We start from the raw sequence: 21,256 nt of genomic DNA on the forward strand, positions 1-21,256 counted from the left end.
CTTTATAGAATCAAACTTTTTAAAAGAAACACAAATTTCTGGTGAGTTTGTGCACATGTAAGCAGTACGGTCAGCTGCATTGCTAAAGATTACACAATTCAGTCTCTAGCAGGCAGCAAGCGAAACCACTTCTGGTTCAGCATAGCTAGCACATTTTGTAGAAGGGCAAGAAGGAAAGACTTACAAAAAAGACTGAGTTTAAGACTTTGTTTTAAAGAACAGACAGAAGTCTTGGAGCTAGCAAGAGGGAAAAACAAGGCCATACAAATCAATTCCATAAACAGAAGCAAAAATACAAGTGAAATATAAAGAGGCTGGACTTGCTGGTGTCTAAGTTGAAGCCAATTAATACTATCTCATACTGGAGTACTGTACCAAAAATAATCCTTGGAGACAGTTTGAAATATTTATCACATATCTCCATTAATGCAACTCTACCTGAAATACTCAGAATCACTTCTTGCAAATACATGCCTTGCTGTTACAAAAATAGAGTTGCTATCAACTGCACAGGCATCAGGGAATAATGGTTATGGGGAGGTCTTTGCCTGTCTGCCTTAATTATAGGGCCTTCTAGCTCATTTAAGTTTAATATCAGATCAGCGACCAAGCAAGTTTTCTCTACAGCCTTTGTTCCAGCTTTGGAGCAGATCCTCTCATCCGAGCATCTCCAGCCTGGCCAAAGTATGATTTTGTTTCAGCAACCGGTCAATATGCACAAGGGGTAATTACGAGGCTGCATCTAGTTTCCACGTATAACATCCCCCAAAGCGTAAGAAAGCAGGAGGGCACCAGAACATGGCATTCAATGCAATCTCTTATCTTGCTATGGATTCTCTAAATGCTGCCTCCTGCTTTCAGCAGGCTGTAAAACCGCTGCATCCCTCTCCCACTGTGCAACTTCAGCTTTCCATCAGCCAAGAGACTTTCTGAAGAAGTCCCCAAGAGCAGGACATGCACCTATGGAACACCCAGCAGAACCAGCACGTGGCGGCTCCATCGCAGCAGGTAAACAGGATATGAAGCGCCCAACCCCTGACTATCGCTGTTGCAAACTCACTGCTCCCTGCCCACAGTGCAGCCACGGAACGGGGCATTAAGGATAGAGAAGGTGGGAGAGCAGCAATATCCCTGAACTAGCCAGGTTCTTAGCACATAATGGGAAAGTTTAGCCAAAGCCACTGGAGGAAAGCTAGAGACGATCCCAAGAAAAGACAGTTTCCTTTAGATGTGTCTTTGCTTTGTAAGTTTTATTTTCACTACACCAAGCATGGTGACACAAGGTACACAGGAAACAACCTCAGGGGTCCTCCCATATTCTGAGTTGTTCAATAACAATCCCGTAAGTCAATCAGAACTGGCTTGGGGAAAAGAAATAATTTTCACAAAGAGGAAAGAATGTTCTAAAAATCCTTATTTTCAGTCCTTGTACAAACAAATAGAGCTACCTTACAAAAAAATATTTAAAATGCTCAGCCAGGCAAGGAGAGATACATAAACCAGCTGATTAAATTCAAATTGTTTCCTCCTAGCTTCTGGAGTCAGCACAGAAGTGGGTTTTCCGTGTGCCCGCCTGAGGAAGGGCTGAAGCAGCTCCATGAACCCACACAGGTTAAACAGGAATGCATTTTAGCCTACTTCACTACCTCTGTCAATGGCCTAAAAGACTATAAAGCTTGAGAAAGCTCACAGAAACAGTGACTAATAATTGATGTCGGTAACTCAAGTTTATAGCTTTCTTTGGACAGTAAAACAGGCTTGTTCTGGCAGCAGTAATCTTAATGCAAAATAAAGCAAGGTCATTACTTCAAAAAAGATTTCAGATCATAAAAGACAAGGTAGTCTGAAAGACAAACTCTTACACAAAACTGGGATCCCAACCAAATCCACGGAAGCAGTGCCTGCATTCAGATTAGGGAGACAGCATTATTGTTTTTACACAGCTGTGCTACCACCTTTTCCCCGCTGCCTGTAGTTCTGCCCTCCACAACTCTAGTAAAACCAGCATCAGGCAGCTGGAAAGGGTTCAGCAATGAACTGCAGGGATATTTGGTTAAAAACTCCTCCCTGACTTATAAGAATCTCATATTGCAGAACAAATATGAGTCTTAACTTTAATTCTACATAAAGAGGAGCTTTTCAACACTAAAAGGCTCCTTAAGCCTTAAGGCCAACTGAGGAGGAGCTAAACACCTAAACTGTCACCTGAAGTAAAGCATAAGTTCTTAATACCAAGGATGAAAAAGGACTGGGAACATCTTGCCTTCAGGGGATTCTCTTGTCACCTATACTCACCAAAATCACTGTCAGATCACTTGTTAGGAGACATGCTCCGTCACTGCAGAGTACATGCCTGATGGTGAATTTTTTTTGCAGAATGTCAGTGGTCACTACTTGGAAATCTAAGAATACAGGAACCCAGAGAGGCAGCTCCTCGAAGCTAGACCACAAAAAGGGAACAACATTTGGAAACAAAAGCTGGGTGAAAGGGAGAAGAGGCACACTGCTGCTCTATTTAACTTGAATTTAAAATTACTGCGCAGCTACAGCATCAAACTGGACTAAACCCATGCTGCCGCTAAAAGGAGCGGTCATCCAGCTTCTCTGTAGCCCAACCACTTTCTCCACCAAAACCCAACTGCTCAGTCCCACTTTCTCCCTTGTGCCACCTCTGGAGGCTCATGCGATCAACTGGATTCGGAAACTAGCTTAGCTCAAGTGACCCAAACAGAAAAAGGAGAAGGAAAGAAAGGTTCCCATCCCAATTTCTTGCATGTAAGCTTTCCTTATCCATCTTGTGCGGCCTCATGGATGATGCAAGCACAAAGGAGAGGGCAGTGGAAGGTCTGCGTTGCCTCTTTTGGCAGCTGAACAAAACTGAGTCAAAGCAACTGTGTGGCTACAGACTTAGACAAGGGAGTAAATGGAGGAACAAAGGGGAACGAGTTACGTCTTCCAAATGCGACACAAGTGGACTGCTACCAGCATCCATAAAATTTCTAAAAGGTAACACAGTAAAAAAGTGAAAGATGCAATTAGAAAACAAAGCAACAATGGTTTTGTCAAGACTGAGCAAAGGTAATGCACGGCGCTATCTGGAAAATATTGACCCATCGGGCAATCTAGAGGACATTCACTCCTATGCTTTAATGATTAACTTCTATTTATTAATTCCTTCAAGATAAAATGTGCTACTAATAAAGAGATCTATAAATTGCCTCAGTCACCATATTATTTGTCAACTTTAGTAGACCTGGAGAGGTACCTAATAAAGTGACAAGACAAAAGCAGGGCTGCTGGGAAAGCTGCTTGCTCAGTTTGCATGCAGACAGACTAAAGCCTTTCTGTATTACCCACACTGGCCTTTTGAGGAAAAAAAATATGTATATACATACACAGCTTGCTTTAGTGGCTAAGGAAATTATTTGCAAAGCAGGGTGATAACATTCCTGCTCAAATATTATATAAACAGTACAATATTTTTTTCCACACAAAGTTCCATTGCGCTTTGGCGCGCCTGCTCCTATGGTAAGGGCTGTACAAAATGCAAACTGGAGTAGTGGATCATTTATCAACTAGGAGTAGAAAAGTATTTATAGCTTCAATGCAAAAAATAGGCAGCACGAGGTAAAAAACCCACAGCATTGGGAAATCAAAAGCAGGGAAAGGCCTTTGGTGCCGGAGACCCCCCCATTTAACGCCCACACGCAGCCAGTCGCCTGGTACCATAAGCAGACCTGCAGGGAAACAAAACCATTTCAAAGGAAGAGGGGAATCAGCCAGTTCAAAGTCTTATTCTATTTTCTCCTTGTGTTTATATTTATTTACTCATTTAAATGCTACAGTGGACATCCTAAGAAAAAACAAATGGATAGAGCTAGCAGCATGGATTCTGCAGCTCAAGTAAGGGGGTTTCTTAAAGCCTCCTAACCAGGATATTTTCAGCAATCACTTGAGCCACACTTCCCCTAACCTGACAGTTTTTTTTGCCTGATATTTCCTGACAAACTGAGTCATGTCATCATTGCCCAAACAGTTTATGTTGCTAGGATGATGCAGAGACATAGTGCACAATACGCGGTGGATCCCTAATACATACAAAGTTAAGAAAATGAAAGAAACTCTTTCCCCCGAGACATGCTCACACTACAACAGATGGACGTATCATTATTGTAGCAGTTCCTCAGACACAAAGCAGTCTAGTTCCAAAGATCGCTTCTTCAAATGAACTAAGGCCTTTTTTATCTTCTAGAAAATAAACAAAAGACCCTGAATCAAGTCTTTAAGATCACCAGGAACATCCAGGCAAAGAACCAAGGAACAAAGATCAGACATTGGAGACAAAGCAACAGAGAGCCTAGACTCAATAGTTTAACAATCTAAAAATGCCTAGATGGAACATCTAATTGCAAGGCTGGGAAAAACACTGAAAGTGACCCTGAAAAATAATGATTCTGCAGCAAACTGATGTTAGCAAAGAATAACACGCAGCAGCTCTGCAGAAATGAAGACAAGCAGGGACTAGGTCAAACAATGTCAACACAGCACCAGCTACCTCTGTGACCTAAAGACTGTAAACGTGAGTATCGAAGTATTTTAATTCAGATGAAGTAGGGAAGCACAGAAGTTGTGAGGTTTTAAATGCACGTTTCACCCCTCGCTCCCCGGCTGCCTAAATGCACAAGGCAGCAGAACACCTACGCAGCCTCAGGAGGCATTCTCCCGTTCTTGCAGCGAGACCGCGATGGGCTTTACTGCACACGCTGCAACATGGCTTACTCAATCCGCCCTTCCTGGTCGTGCCAAACTTGAATACAGATTACTTGCTAGTTTTCAAATTTATGCTTTCTGACATAATAGAAGATTAGCAGGAACAGTACTACTGCTCCTTATAGAACTGCCCACTTCTGGTCTAAGGAAGACACCAAAACGTGAGGTGTTCACAAGCAAAAGTCACATTCAGCCAGTGCAAGTCCTGAAGGGTGACGTCGCAGAGCTGCAGGAAGAAGGATGCAGGGCTGAAGCTCTTCAGAATTCTGTACATTTACACTTTTTAACTTGATTCGCAGAATCTTTTTGTCTTCCATTGTTTAAAGCCTTTATTTTCTTTTAAGTGATTTCACCATAGGCTGAAGGCATAAGCAAAACCCATTAACAATTTAAGAAATTGCTTCCCCCTCCTTGCTGAATAGAAAAGCCTTGCTACCCAACGCACGTTAAGTACAAGGTTTATCAGTATTGCAAGAATTGCAAACTGTTCACTTCCTATTTTGCCAGCCCAGGTAGTATTTTTCAAGACTATTAAATATTCACGTATATTATTATACTTTCTCACTACAAACATTTGTCACATGAAACAGCTATCAGATGAAAGAGTAGCTTGAATAAATATTTCCTGTAGCTTAACCATCTTGGAGATGGTGCAAAACTGAAATAAAAATCTAAGCCACCTGACCTCAAACTGTGTAAAATACCTGTGTTCCAAGTGACTTTGAAGCAGCAGCATCTTTACTTTTAAGTTAAGGTTAAAAATAAAGATGCTAGAAGACGTCTGGAACTCCATCTGCAAGAATTTAAGAAGATAAGTCTATTCTGCAATTCAGTATGCCTAAAAACTGGTTAAAGTTAGCACGCATGAGGGAACCAGTCACAAGCAAACCCCTGGCATTCTGGTACTGCAGCAAAAGTGGCAAAACCCTCTGCCTGGCTCCTCCACTACACGCACCAGTTCTACCAAGCACCACATTTATTTGTAAAACAAATTGCTCTTGGACAGCAAAGGCCTCCTTTCCGAGGGTGGAGACCACAGGTGGGGGCTACAGGCTGACACCTCCATCAGCTCCAGGTCACCTGTGCAGAGGATCAGAGCTCCTCCCTCTCTCCCCCATTAGATGGCAATTTCCCCTCATCCATTTCCAACAATTCACTTTCGTTACAGAATTGGAGTTGCTTCCTCTCACATAACTGTCATCCCAGTGGGTGACCTCAGAAGCCTCTGCATGTTTCGGTACTAAGGGATTTTTATTTTTTTCCTAAGTGACTTCTCAGGCAGAGTCATAACACTGTTATCACAATAGGCTAAAATCTCGATTAAGCTCTTCCTTCAAATTATTGCTCCCTACAATACCATTTCCTGACATTAAGTATTTCCAGCCTTTCATAGACTGTCAAAAGTGTTTAAAAAATTATGTGATCTGATTATCTTCAGAGCACGCCTAATGGCACTTGGCTTGTCAGATGGAGCCGCTGGATACAACATACACCGCGATTTACCAGATTGCTGATATTGTTGGGTCTGAAGCGGAGCCGGTAATTAAGGACTCTTTCCAAGAGCCTCATGAAATCAGAGGTTGTGCTGAACCATTACACAAAAAAACCAGAACAAACCAGAACAGCATAATTTCCATCAATGTAAGTTTAACAAAGGGTATGTAAACAAGGAAAAAAAAACCCTCAATTTTATTTAAAATCTGTTGCAGCTCTATGAAGGCTATCAAAAAAGCTATTCTTACATCCTCAAATATTTCAAGGGAAACTCCTGGCTCATAATCCAGCAACTACAAGAAATTTCAAGGCATCCAATCTACTCACTTTTAAAATACCACCACTTTCTTGGAAGGGGGAACCGAACTTTTATATACTGTTTTAAAAAAAACTGAAATAAGGAAGAGAAAGTCCTTTCTAAGGAGTAGTAAACCAGAGCAGAGAGGGATATATTTAGTGCAGACATAGGAAAAGCACTTTGAAAATAAAGACAACCAGGAAGCGAAGTTACTTAGCAATGAAGCTGCAAGCACAGTTAAGCGACTGGGCAACACAGATGAAGTGGCATAGTTCAAAACAGGCACTTTTAACCAGTAACTGGTGACTTTTTAAGCTATTGCACAGCGTACAGCTCCCTGAACTAGCCAAGCAATTCTCTCTTTTTTTTTTTTTTGGTGGAAAGGTATTTAAATTCTACAACTTCAAAAAGCATTCCAACAAAATCACTACACCCGCACTTACAGAGTTGCTTCCACAACCCTGGTTATTTTTTAGGTGAAGCCAAAACAGTGACAAAATAAAAAGAAATGTTTAAAGCAAAATTTTCCATTTAACAGGCAGGTTTTTGCTTTGTTTTCAAGTAAAACACGATTCTTTAAAAAAAAGATCAGATTTTTGCTGCTCATTCATCCTTTGCAAACATTCTTTCCCCAGGTATTAAAGCACTTGTGAAATGCCCTTAGAAAGACGCTTTTCGTATACCAGTTACTACGTGCATGACAAAGGGGCTGTCTCTGCTTAGTCCATGCCATTGCTTGCCAGGTAGCGTTAACGCTCGCTTTACCGTGTAGTTCCAGAACCAGGGCCCCAGAGTGCCTGTGAGGAGCTGGATAGCTATCGTACAGAGCATAGACTCCGTAACATCAAATCTACACACGAGGGAAAGAAACATTTCAAAACGTTTTCCTGAGCACTTCAGTTAAGTGGAACCATTAGAACAGATCTTCAGTCACAGCGTAAAGAGAATCCAGACAACTACTGTGCACCACTGAGATCATTTAAAGGGTAAGTCAGAGGAAGGGAATTAAGGACCACAAAAAAGTGAGTATTAATGAATTAACAAAAATATTGTAACCCACGTAGTATTTTACACATTCAAAACTCCATGCAGAACTTCTACAATTTACAGTTTTACAGTACCGCTCCAATACACGGGCAAACACAATTGCCAGCGTGTGCATGAGGAAACAAAATTAAATTCCTTATTCCAAGTCACAGCAAATAAAGCTTATAATCAAACACAACCCAGGACCTCTCACCTCCCTACCCCATGCCCTATCTCCAAATGACACCGACTATATGAGTAATTCATCTAAAGACGCTACTGCGTATTTTTTGTAAAGCAGAAGCGCAGACTCTGTCTTCACTTTGCCACCTCTAAGGGAAAACAAGGCGTTGCACCTCCCTGCTCACGCGACTCCTTGCTTTGTGTCAAATAATGCTAAAAGAAGTCAAATGAGCTCCAGGGCCCTGTTCAGTGGGAATCAGACTCTGTTCAGTACACATTTATTTTTCACCCCCGACAGAAAGGGATGAAAAAATAAGCTGTAGCCAACAGGGCCACAACTACCTTATGGTACAATACAGATTTTTCTTAACTCACTTTTGTAACTTTAACATTTTATAACTAAAATATTTTAAAATGTGACCAAATTGAGATTGCCTCAAACCACCCAGTTGGAAAAAAATAAATTCAGCAATAACAGATTCAGCCATAACAGAGATATTGTTTATTGCAGCACTTATCAAAGTATGCCCGTAAGAGAAGCAGGCAGGCTCTCACCCGGTAACACGCCAATCAATTAAAAAGGTACATCAGAGAAACAGAGTTCATTGTGATCGCACTGACAGAGCTTAAGAAGTGCAGTATGATGGCAGTCCCATGCCTACTGAGAGCATCCACTGAATTTCAGCCTGATAAAAGCATTTTCAGTGTAATTGTCACAGCACATAATACCGTATATAGTTAGAAAAGGTAACACTTGGTATTTTAGGGAATACGGGAAGAGAAAGTCACATACACAAACACCACAGCTTTGGTACTTCTGGGCAGCTGCAGTTTAGTTCCCTTTTTTCCCTCTGTTACTCTAAGTGATATTTGTAATTCAGACACGGATTCGTTGTTTAAACATCATCCGGGAAAGCTTAAGAGGGGGCCATCGACCTCGGCATGTGCTTAACTCTACTTAGATGTTGGCAGTGACAAGTCTTATTTTGTACGCTGTCTGCTCTGCTGGGTTCCCTTGACAAGCTGGTGAGAGTCTCCAGCCAATTAACACGCAATTGATTAGTCATGCATCCAGAATATACTCCTGGCAGTGCTAATTTATTGAGCATATTCCATGTGCAGTTCTTAAAAGGTCCTGTTCGATTAAACAAGCCATCAGACTTTACAAGGGCCACGCCTGAACCAAGTTTCAGGGTTTAGAGACAGCTGCAGTCAATTCTTTCCTTGTCCAGAATGGTGAACCAAAAGGATTTAATTCGAAGTTGAGAGATTTCCTGAGAAAGCGAACCAACCAAGGACAACAGGAAGCAGATACTTACACTGGAGATTGCTCTGAAATCGAGTCAATCGCTACCAATTCAGCTGACCTAATACAGCTTCGTTTTAGTATTGTGAGAAACTAAAGGACAGCATTTACATCCCATCCTCCTCCCCAACACACAGAATTCCTTGCCACAGTCCCCTGCAGTGAAACACAGCAAACAAGAAAAACACTCTTGCCTCATCAGAAAACAGAAGTTATGAGGCTAGGAAACCCCAGGGAGTACGTCTACTGTTTAATACTCTGCACAGCAGCACTCTGGTCTGAGAAATGATGATTCTTCCATCTGTCTTATCCGTATCTACGAAGTGTGCAAGTGGGATTACTCAGGCTGGGCAATCAACTGCAAATCTGAGCATGAGGCAAAGGATTGTTTTCTTAAGGGAACCACTGCAGCAAGAAAAGAATGCTCATCAATGCAACACAAGAGAAGAAGGGCTAAAAGTCACATGCTAGAAGTCCAAATGCTTGGTTTTAAAGGTTATTATGGAGTTTAATCTTAACTCGTTCCAACCCAGAATTTTACTTGGACATCATGAAATATAAATAGCATGAATAAAGAAAACTGTACAGAAGAAAGAAAAGTGTAAGCAAATTAAAGCTATCCCCAGCTACAGGAGATTCACCTTAGAGGTAAAAAAAATTAAAAACGAGCCATAAGCTTTTCTCCTTTCCTTGCTGAAGTACCCTTAAGATCCTATGTAATTTTTTCCTTTTGCTGCTCATGAACATAGATAAAAAGTTGCACAGGTCAGATAACAAGGGGAACATGGCTATTATGCTGAAGCTCACTATTTCACAGAGCAGCAAGAACATCTTTCAATGATAAAGGCAGAAAAATTGGCAGCAGCAGCAGCATCTCTGTACATGACTGCTCGGTTCCTCGTTTAAAACACTGTTAAGGGACTTGTGAGAGGGAAAGGAAGAGGAGGAGGAGGATCATGATGCGGAAAACCCCCCTCATGATTCACATCAGCCCTCAGCAATTTCAGCTGTATCTATCAACGCTGCAGCAAGGCACTTACGCATGTTTGTGTGACACACACCAAGCACTAGAGAAATGCTGACAGGCAGCAACGAGCGGCTGAAGTACGCAGAAGGCAGGAGGTGCGAGAAGCAAGCTTAACACCTGCCACAACGATACTTCAACATATACTTCTTGCAAGCATAAAGAGGCTAATTCCCCCGACATCAAGAGAAACTCTGCTGAGCTTCAAACTTTCCTTTGCAAATAACGAAGGTGTTAAAGTTCTTGACGAAGTATTGGAAAAAATTCATAAGATGGAAAGTTTTAAGCCCTATAATCGTGGAGATTACTGCCTTATCTACTACCATAATCCTGAGATCCAGAAGCTGTTCCCAAGAGCAAGAACTCAATGTGCTAAACTTTTGACTTGGAAGGCTTCCATCCCTGTATTTTGATATTTGGGGCAAATTGTCTATCCAAGACAACACAGTAACTCCTTTTCTGCTATGGAAGAAGCCTTCATTTTAGCTGCTTTCTGAGATAAGGCCTCCTTTACTGATCTCTCCTTTATAACTCAGTGGTACTGGCAAGAAGGCTCAGAAGGTTAACCAAATTCACCTCCTTTCCTTCTTAACCAGCCCACTGTCAAGTGGGCTCTTGCTTATGTACAACTGCTACAGTGTCACTGCACAAGAATGTTCCCCAAATTCTCCAACATTCCTCAGTAATGGCTGTTGTGTTAGCCTGAATGCTTTTGCTCTCTCTAGGGACTGTTATTGAAACAGTGAAGTAATTTTTAACTTTCCAGTTATATGAAAGCTGGTAAGAGCTGATCCCTCATCTCAGTGTTTTCTGATATGACTTCATGAAGCATCCTTGGAAACCAGTTTCCACCTCATTGTGTGTGTACATATCTATACACATACATACACAGCCCCTTGTAATTTCTACTATCACAAACTTTCCATATTTCAATTAAGAAAGTTTGGATAATGCAGATAATCTGGGATAACCCAGATAATGCAACAACTCGTAGCAGAAATGCTGGAGACCGTGGTGCAGCAACACCCCCCTGTCTCTGGGCAGAGCCTTGACAAGGGCCTGCTGGGTTTCTAAGACATGACTTGCACTTCGCCCCCATCCAGCACGGCCGAGCATACAAGGTTCTACCTGTGCGGTGCCATGTCTCACGTCTCTTAAGACAGCACTCAAGTTGCAATGCAGAACCCAGCTCAGATCTGACACAGCCTACTAGCTCTAGCTTCACTTCTAACTATCCTGGGTTTGAGATAGCTCCTGCAGAGCCACACTGCCTGCACACTGACCTTGTCAGGTTAGATACAGCACCGAACCTCCATAATCACGGACATCTAATACGCTCTTGAAGCCAGAACAGTGAGCAGGGGCCATATGGAATCCAAGTGGAATAAGTTTGGATCTGGAAGAACTGGAGTTAGTAATCACAGCTGGGCTCCAGCTAATGGCAGGTAAACTCCCTTCAGGGTTTGTGCGCTGTATTCTCTGACAATTCCCGTTTCTGCACCACATGGGCATGTGGAGGTCCATTGGGGCTTGCCAGTTCAATTTTTGTGATATGCAGAAGAAAATGCACTTTTTCAAAACCAGAGATGCCCCAGTTACAGCACAGCTGTCCCCCCATGAGACTAAGCGTGAAACAAAGCTCACTCTGTATTGCAGCACAGCAAGTCCACAGTCCAGATAAACAGGAGAACAAAGTATTTGGACTGCTTTAATATTGAATGTTCTCCTGCAATGCAGAATCACCTTGTTTCTTCAGATGTGCAGTATATTCCTGGTCTTTCACAAGCCCATTCCCAGGCTGGGTGTTTGTTCTCTCTCTGTGCTGCTCCCCACTGCCTTTACACTGTTGATGTTACTTGTAGCGACTTTTACCGCAGCCAACCCAACTTGCTTTGAGACACTTCCTGCTTCTCACCGGGAATTTTTAAGCAATACTGACCTCTAGCTATTTTTTTGAGCTATTTAACCAAATCAAGTTGCTTTTTGGAAAGTCTGCATCAGCTGCCAAGATCTAATAAAATTATATGATCATTTCAGATGGAGACAGATCACAAGACCTTACCATTTCAGCTGATGGTGCTACAGTCCTGGACGCATGCAGGGCAGCTCCCCGCAGTTGTCAGTGGGAAGAAAAAGAACCAGCACAGTTGTTGTATTCAGTAATTGGGCACAATTAAACTAATAGTTTTCCTACTCCACCTGCAATACTCCACAGGAATTTAGCAGAAACGATCCCGTTTCTGCCCCCCTCCGGGCAAACACTCCGGCTCTGCAGATAGAGGCTGACACAAAGGGCACTCTGCACAGCTTCAGGGAATTGTCAAGGCTGGTACAGTGACAGCATATATGAATCAGACCTCAGACACTCTGTTCCACAAGCGTGCACTTAATTTGACACACTAATATTTTTTCTTTTTTAAGACAATAGACTTTTTCATCAAGCAAAGTTGATTATACATTTAACTGACCAAGTTTTAGTGTGTGGAAGGAGTAAAACATTAATCTCACCCTTTAGTGGTCTGCTGCTCTTCTCTGAGACATTTTCAGTTTACTTATCAAGTTGATTTCTAATGAAATACAATTTCTTGCACATAATCTCATCACAGAAATACAATAAGTGATAACCAACTGCGTACTCTTTCCTGCGCTTTGGAATGGAAGGCAAGTTAGAAATGCTGTCACGTTTCCTAGAATGGCACTATTTTTCACAGCCCCCTCAGTATATTTTTGACATAGAGTTACTATGTCGGATACACAGACAGGAAAGAGCTGCTGTGCACTAAGACCTTTTCAGCTCCTTTCAACAGCTGTCTCCGATTCCACTTATTCAGGAGTAAGAATGCCTAAGCCTGTGTGCTCCAGTGACTCTGAAAGGGTAGATAAAATACACACTTTTTTTCAGTTATGACTAGCAAGATGAAAGCTTCAGAAAAAACTAGTAGCAAAGAGTGAGAATCAATTAACTTGAAACATAATCTCAGAGTTTTTGCCATAAAAACGAACGTCAGCTTATGGCAGTCTATTAACCTTAGGACACAGGGCAAATGAAGAAACAAATGTGTTTACTATCAGTGCTGCCTGTTATCTAAAATAATGATGTACACACATTTGTGTGCTTGCTGCCTTCTCTAAATTAGCTACACAGTGATGGATCATCAAATTCTTATAAGGCCACGCAGAACAGTGGTATCTGCTACAAAATGTTGTCTCCAAAACACAGACTCCTCACAAAAGCAAAAAGCAAAGTTACAGTGAATACCATGAGTAACGTACAAATTTGTCTGGAGCACAAAAGCAAATTGGGTGGGTTTGATACTTACATCTGTAAAGTTAAGCACATGCCAAGGCTGAGGTGTTTTGTGTTCTTTGATCGCTAACAGGAAAACTTTCATTATTGGGGCCCTGTGAAGTTCAAGGGGAGCTAAAAGCATTCAGTATTGAGATCTTTGGTACAGCATGGAAGGTAGAAGCCTAAAACATTACCAGATTTGAGCCAAATGTCTTACTTGAAAAGATTTCAGTATCAGAGAATTGACTGAAACTATTCTATCTGCTTTGGTGTAATCAGGATTAGAATAGGGGTCCAGATTTTCCTTCTTCCTTCCTCCAGACATTGAAAACTGCTCCAGTATCTTACATTCCCAAACAGAAACACAGAAGTTTCTCAAGGGAATCTGCATTAGTATTCTGCCAATAAGGGCCATTCTAAACAAGAGGTCCATAATTGTACTGTTTTAGCAGTATCTGGCTATCCACAGATCAATAACAACAGACTGTAAATAAACAGTGCAAGTTGTAGCACTGTTTCAAAATCCCACACAAACTAAGGGCAAATTTCAGAGGCTTCCAGGTGCAAAATCCTTCTGCAGTGTATTTACTTGAAATGTCTTTGTTAAATCCATGAATGCAAACGTAGAACAAACGTACATTTCTACATTAAGGCTAGTGAATCCCACAGCTCACCGAGTCCTTGTGCTGTTTCCCCACCTACCCTCACCCAGCAAACAGGACTTTAGCTGTTGGCTTTCTCGGCATTGCAGTTTTGGTCCCGTTATTGACAGGACCACAGTCTACACTAAGAGGGAATCAGAACTTGAAATTGTAGGCACAACGTCAATGAATACGCTATGGTTTTAGAGTTATGCTTAACAGTAAAGGTTAACTGTGCATCATCACACGTCAAGCATGATGAAGAGATAGGTCGTTAATTGAATACTAAAGCCAGACTGCCATCATCTGACAGCAGCACTCCATTCTTGGGGATGAAACACCAGGTACTTTCCCTTATTTATTTTGGTTTAAAATCACATCAGAAACTCCTAATTAACCAATATGACAAAAGGATATTTTAACACTCCTGAAACAAGCCAAGTAACATCCAGTATTAATTGCAGATCCAATAAGTAATAGCTGCCACAAGTTTAAGGTGTCTATAGATTAATATAAACAATTTACTACCATTCTAAGTATCTGAATACAGTCACATAAAGTGCAACTAGACAGGAAAGCAGCCTAGCTTTCAGGTTTATTTTCAGCCAAGGTACTTACATGCCAAAGCGCAACGTTCCAGAGACGTATGTCTGCCAATGTGCGCAGTAAAACATGAACGTTCCAGCAAAACAACAAAAGAACATCCAGTCAGGGTTCGTTCCCAGCTGCACAGCAATACAAGTTCCCAAAACCACAAAGACTGCAGAAGAAAATCAGTCACATAGTAAAAAGATAAAGTGTGTATGTGTGTAAAGATCCTTACTAGAAACAAATTTAACAAAGGGACACAGAGGGGAGACAGCGTAAAGGTAGCCCGATGTGTTTTATTTCACATAAGACATTAACACTTCCGTTTTAAAAAAGTAGACTGTAAAAATGTATATTTAAATTCATATCAGTTATCAGAAGTCCTCAATATTGAGGGTTTCTTAGTCTCCTACATTTTTATTGAACTTAATGGGACTAGACATCAAGGGACTTGAGCGATTTACGCAATTGCAGCCTGCACCCAGAGTTTTGGGGTTCTCATGTACCCAGGATTTGCTGGACATATTTCTCCCCCGCATTTCCTAAATTTTTAATACACCATTAAGAAAACCCAAGGTCTGTCATTCAAGATTCATGCTTCCCCCCCTTTAAATACACAACTTTGATAAAGTAGTTGTAAAAATTTAAAGCATAAGAGCTTTAGAATGTAAACAGCCAAAAGCATCGGATCATTCTTTTGCAGTGGGGTTAAACTTCAGGCTGGCTCAGTGAACTCCACCTACCTAGAAAGGAACTGACTTTGCTGATTCTAATCTTAAACTCAGCCTTCTACTGTCCCATTGTTTAGGCTTCATACCTGTCTTGCAATCGCTCTATGTAAATTCGATCTAAAATAATATAGAAGGGCATTTTGACAGCTTCTTACAGAATTTTTTACACCCAAGACTCTGATAAAGCATACACAGAAGACTGCTGGCTCAGGCTGAATTAGTCATATGCTTCATTTCTTTTTTTCAGTGTGATACAAGAGAAGGCAATCAGCTGGTCAAGAGTACTAGTACTGTCTATGGAAAGAAGGGTGACTGAACAGCTATGCATTCAGCAGTATCAGTTGTCCTCCTCTTCAGTAAAGAAGCATTTTTTTGTATTCCAGATTTGATCCCTGAAATAGAGTCATTTAATCCTCATACTTCAATTAAAAATGACAATACCTGTAGAAAGTGAATCACAGCCATGATCAAAAAGTTCTCCTAACGGAGTACTGCTATTTGTCCTTCTTGCTTGTTTGCCATCTATAGCATCCAGAGACTGGTAGATGAAAAGGCCACATGCACAAGCAATGTATGCCCAGGGAGGTGCCTAAGGAAGAAAGTCAGTGAGAGTAAAAGATATTTTTTTTAAGCTTTAAAAAAAAAGGCTGAAGTTGAACTATCTTAAACTCTCATACAGTACTTTTCCATTTGCACACACTTCCTCGTCACATTCATGGACTTTCCAGTAGCTTGTCCTTGCAGGGATAGGCAGAGAGGGCTATGACATGTGAAAGGTAAGTAAAACAGTGACAAGAATTAGAAGCTTAGATTAAGAGGTCCAGCACACTTTCTAAGGCAGCGAGCTGCACTGCACAGCTGAAAAAAATTATAGTACTACATCTGCAAAGTGGTGCATAATTAAGCTCTTGTCTTGCTTCTCTTTCCTGGAGGGGTACATGCAAGTTGTCTGAGTGATTTAGAAAACAGAAAACTTTCTTAGCCCCCAAAACGTGCAACTGCGTCACAAACACTGAGCTCATCTTCACAAGACCTCAGTGAGGTGTCAGGTGCTAAAACACTGCCAAGTACAGGGCAGTGGCATTACCAGGCTGCAGCGGCATTTGGGAACTGTGTCACTGCAAAGGGCTCAAACTTTTAGAGTTCAAGTTCAGCTATTACATTTTCTGAGATTTGCATGGCTTCAGTGCTCCGCAGTACAGCACCTCCAACAACAACTGTTTTTTCTATGACTAGGTAACAGCAGCTATGTCCGTTGCCCATGCTATGCAAATAACCCTTAACATTCACATCCTGTACAGCAATTTATTTCTACAGAAATACAAGTGATACCAAAACTCTGCTAGACCAAAGACTATAATTCAAGATTTTTTCAGTACTTGAAGCATAAACCATTTATTACCACGAAAGCCAGAGGGTTGCCATTAGTCTGTCTCAGTTTACACACCCATAAAACAGACATTATTGGATATTTTGCAATCTTCACATTTGACACGCTTTATAAAAGCGAGCATTTACGAGCAGCTCTATTTTACAGACCACTCCAATGAAGTCCAAACACAGCTAAGTAGCTTAATCGAGCTGACTTGCCTCTCATAAAGCTCTGGGGCCCAGCTTCTTCTGGTCTACCCAACCGTGACTCATTTGTAGCACATCAACTTAAATATATTCTTTCTACAGCTTGCATTGCTCCTGCTACTGCATTTTACTAAAGCGGTTCATTCTGCCTCAAAAGCTGGCACCATGCTCTGCTTTTAGCAGCGCGGCTATACAAACCATCACACGAGGAGAGGTAAGGGGGAAATGTGTCACCCAAAAGCAGAGGATCACATTTAGACATGGTTGTGATGCTACAGAGTTCCATACTGTGATGATATTTCTACTTCTTGTGGATTGATTTTATACCAAAAGATAACTTAAACATTGTGCATCATGAGATTTTTCCTTTATAAACTTAAAAAACAAAAACAAACAAAACCAAAAACCAACCAAACCAGACTGCTGGCTCTTTTTTTCTTAAACGTTACTTTCATTACCCAGTATAGATGTTTCCACCTAGATATTCTTTATATCTGCATAAGATTTCACAGCGCCCTCTCTTATCCAGGGATTTTTGGTTTTAAAACAATCTTTTTTAAAAATAACAAAACAAAACAACAAAAAAACCCTCACATATTGTTCCATTGCTAGCTGGGATCTCCCCAGCTACGTGAGCAGTAGAACTATTCGTACCTCATTTTCATTTGGAGGCTGTAAGGAATAGCTACACCCCCTTGGCTACACCTTTCATCAACAGGAAGAGAGAAGTCGCTTTTAAAAAAAAAAAAAACAAAACTGAGCTACGAGGAAGAGGCAATTTACATCTGAAAGCAATAGTGCTTTCAAGAAAAAAAAAAAAAAAAAATCTGTTCCTGGAATTGCAAAGCCCCATTTTCTTCCCCAGACAGCTACCTGACACTTAAAAAAGTACAAGCTTACAGCTCCACCACCGAGATGGCATCCCCCTTGTCGTGCCAGCACACGGGGCTGCGGTGCCATATGGCAAATCAGATCAGCCCGAAAGCTGCCTCAGCAGAAAGTTATTTTTTGAGCTGAAGCGAGAAGACAGATCTCATTCACTTTGCACAAAGTAACTCTCAAACTGTTAAACACGGAAGAGCATTTGAATACAGCAGACCACAGCTAACACTTTGACTTTCAGAGTGTAGCTTAGTGTGTACTTCAGTTTAATGACCAACCAAAATACAACTGTTCTAAGTTTTAAATTACGCTTTGGTGCAGTGGCCTATACTAGCTGCCGAGTTCCTGAAATACAGACAGGTTGAAGTCTCTCTATCCAACTGGATTTCAGAGCCTCAGCCCCCACGCAGTACTGCTCTGGGAGCAAGCGGCAAATTAAAACCAAGTGACGTGGCAATGTCGTAGCCCAAAGAAGGAAGGAGCTGCTCTAAGTATTCACTACTCAAACTTAACATTCATTTTTTACCTTACACCTGCCAAATTCCATGAGTTGCTGTGAAAACTGTTTCAACAGATCTCTAAAAGAGGCAAACATCCCTTTACTAAGTCGTATGTAGAAGAGGGATGCACAACGTTCATTGTGCTACAGGGGCTTTTTAGAGTCTGGATGGAAACAAAGTGATGCCGCTTGACTACAAAGCATTCTCCCAATTGAGGCTGGGAGACTTGCTTATGAAGGAGTTCAGACATTTTAAAAGCTAGAACTCAGGAGAAAGTCTCCAGCTATTCATTTTCTGTACCAAATGATTCCCTTTTTCAGTGCTTATAGATATGAGCAGCATTTAAGAGTCAACGTTCAAGTGACAAAACTTTTCCAGTGCACAAAAACTAAGTCTTCAACTGCCTTATGAGGCAACTCCAGCGACAGAGAAACGTCTTGGAAACTAGTAACTTGAAATGCCATGTAAAGACTCTTGTACCCCTGAAACCAGGAATTAAGGTAGTTAAGACAATTCTCCTGAGAACAGGTCAGGAGCTTTTAGCACATTCAGAACAAAGAACAAAACTACTGACTTTTATCCAGCCTTCACACAGCACAGACTACTTAGGCAGCACGCTGCTCAAGATGAGGGCTTTGTGTTCCCACAGCTCATCACGCACTGTACCAAAGGTCCTGACCTGAGCTGCCCAGTAACACAAACTGCCAGGGCCAGCGTGGGGTGAAGAAAGGTGTTCCTGTAGCTCAGTAAGCTGGGTTTAGTCACACCAGCCAGCCTTGATCTCCCAAGCTGCACCGCTTTGGAGCTCAGTCTCTTGTCTGAGCTCAGGTTCCTCGCTGTGTTGCAACTCTAGCCGGGCTCGCAGGCAGACTCAGCTCGCTGCCAATCGAGTTACCTTACGCTTCTTCGTGTGTTTTAACTCTAGATCAGAAAGCTGAAGGTGACTAGTTCAGTCACAAGCAGAGAAAGAAAACAGGCAAAAACCCCACGTACCATGCAAGACAGCTGCAAATCCATCTCTTAACTGTCTGCACATGCACTCAGGCCTTGCAGGGATGCAGCTTTCATGCAGCAGGTCCTTCACAGCTGCTACCAGAACAGCTATTTTGGTTCTAAACCCCATTTCATACAGTGCATGCTGACCAGAGGAACCATTCAGCAAGCAGCATGCTAACCCCAGAATCCACACGTGCTCTGTTTGTGTGCAAACCCTCAGAGGCACACATTACAACCATTTATAGAGATTAGCTTAAACATATGAGAACTGTGGGCTGCTCAACATGAAACAGTTCTCCACACAGACATAAACCCACCAGAGAACAGTGCCAGCTGCCACTGGATGACAGTAACTACAACCAGATTGCCAGAGATCCACAACTTACCTGTTCTGTAGCTGTTGGGCAGTAATATACTAATAGCAGAGTTGTAAATATATTTATTAACAGTCCAACGATGGTGATCAGATTCGGGGCAATCCAGGCTGGAACTCTTCCAACCAACCACTCCCAGTATCCTTGCATTAGGGGTTCAAGCAGGGATCGTCCGGCACTCTGATATTTGTGTTCTTCTAACCGTTTCAGCTGGTGCTTTGACAAGGGGGGTGTAGGCAACTGAACTAGCTTGCTTAACACGCATCCAGCGGCAGGACCGTGACCACAGCCCGTGGGGGATTCCAGGTGCGACTCCCCACATCGCCTCTTTATGTTTCGATGCCCACTCATGGATTGGGCAGCTTCAGAATTTTTATTTGGCAGGTAGCAGCTGTTACGGAGAATCATAAGATCCTGCAACATAAAGGGTTGAGACATACTGAAGGTGAAGAGCACAAATGAGATTATTTAAGATATCAAAAGTTTCTAGGTGCCACTCTATGGAGCTTTTAATTTGCCGTCAGCAAACCAAGAAGATTTTGAGTTTTCCCTTAGAAAAAATGGTATTTGGAGAATTGCTAAGGAGAAGACAGGAAACAAGCACTCTCAATGTGGTCATAAAATGAAAAGTTGCACTTGTTGACTTTCCTTGCTGCTTACTGAAGCAAATATCCTGCAGCCACCAGCCTAAGTTTCAGCAGCAGTAGAAACTTGCACCATGCCACAGACTTATGTTACAGACCAAGGCACCATCAGTCCCCTCGCATCCCCCTCACAGGCGTATGTAACAGATGTACAGCACTTTAGCTTATCAATTGATGGCACTAAAGATTTCCCTGTATTTGTGGTGGGCTTAGTTTAGCTGGTTTGAAGAAGCTTTGTTTCTTTGGTGAAGCCAAATGCGGTTATAAGCATTTTTTTCAGATCAGATTTTTTCAGATCGCTGGCCCTTATTTCAGTTTTGCTGTGGCTTTTTTTCTTCTCCAAATTTAACCCAGTTCAGGTGAAAGCTCATCATCTAGTCAACTTTTAAAGATATGCAAGAAATATGCAGGAGCTAGAGAGATTTAGCTGGTCAAAGACAGCCTACAGACACCAGCATGAGGCAGCTGTGAAAAGAAAACGCAGGGTCAGCAACAGCGTTTCAAGCGCAAACAAGAACCCTCACAATGTTCCATCTCCCTTGAAGGCAGGTGACCAGAAACAGGTAACTCTCCACACAAACTAAAGGAAAAGCAGCAGAGAAAGGAAACAAAAAAAGAGAAGTTTGCTATTTATCCTCCAGAGCTATCCAGATAAAAGAAAAAAACCTAGCTGTGAAGTCTAGCAGAATAAAGTTAGAGAGAGAAAGATGACAGCCATCATCAACGCACAGTCCAGGAAAAACAAGCTGTGTAAATCAAAGGTCGATACTGGCACAGGAACAAGTGCTCTCATTTCAACTCACCACTGCTTAATCAAGGCAATTTCCAACAGCAAACAGCCAGCCTCAGAAAGCCCTGTCAGTGGGAGGAGAGGAGAAAGCAAGCAGACAGGGCCCTGCTAGTGCAGGAACTTGATAAGTTTGGAAGCAGGC

The 21,256-nt window shown here is 41.9% G+C and overlaps 1 protein-coding gene across 8 annotated transcripts in view; it reads right to left on the reverse strand.

The window, feature by feature from the left end:
- CEPT1 (choline/ethanolamine phosphotransferase 1) overlaps window positions 1-21,256 on the reverse strand; it is a 35,853-nt gene that overhangs the window by 10,734 nt on the left and 3,863 nt on the right. For 5 of the 8 annotated variants that reach the window (XM_075115708.1, XM_075115712.1, XM_075115705.1 and 2 more), the window contains 3 exons: window positions 19,693-20,094; window positions 15,792-15,939; window positions 14,650-14,791 (listed from right to left, as the gene is read on the reverse strand). In XM_075115708.1, coding sequence (XP_074971809.1) covers window positions 14,650-14,791; window positions 15,792-15,939; window positions 19,693-20,088 — 686 coding nt within the window. In that variant the 5' untranslated portion in view covers window positions 20,089-20,094. Of the gene's footprint in view, window positions 1-7,327; window positions 7,413-14,649; window positions 14,792-15,791; window positions 15,940-19,692; window positions 20,095-21,127; window positions 21,237-21,256 lie in introns of those variants that run through there. The other 3 variants (XM_075115709.1, XM_075115710.1, XM_075115707.1) reach the window with 2 other exon arrangements.

Source organism: Phalacrocorax aristotelis, chromosome 21, assembly GCF_949628215.1.
Source record: "Phalacrocorax aristotelis chromosome 21, bGulAri2.1, whole genome shotgun sequence".
Lineage (NCBI taxonomy): Eukaryota > Metazoa > Chordata > Aves > Suliformes > Phalacrocoracidae > Phalacrocorax > Phalacrocorax aristotelis.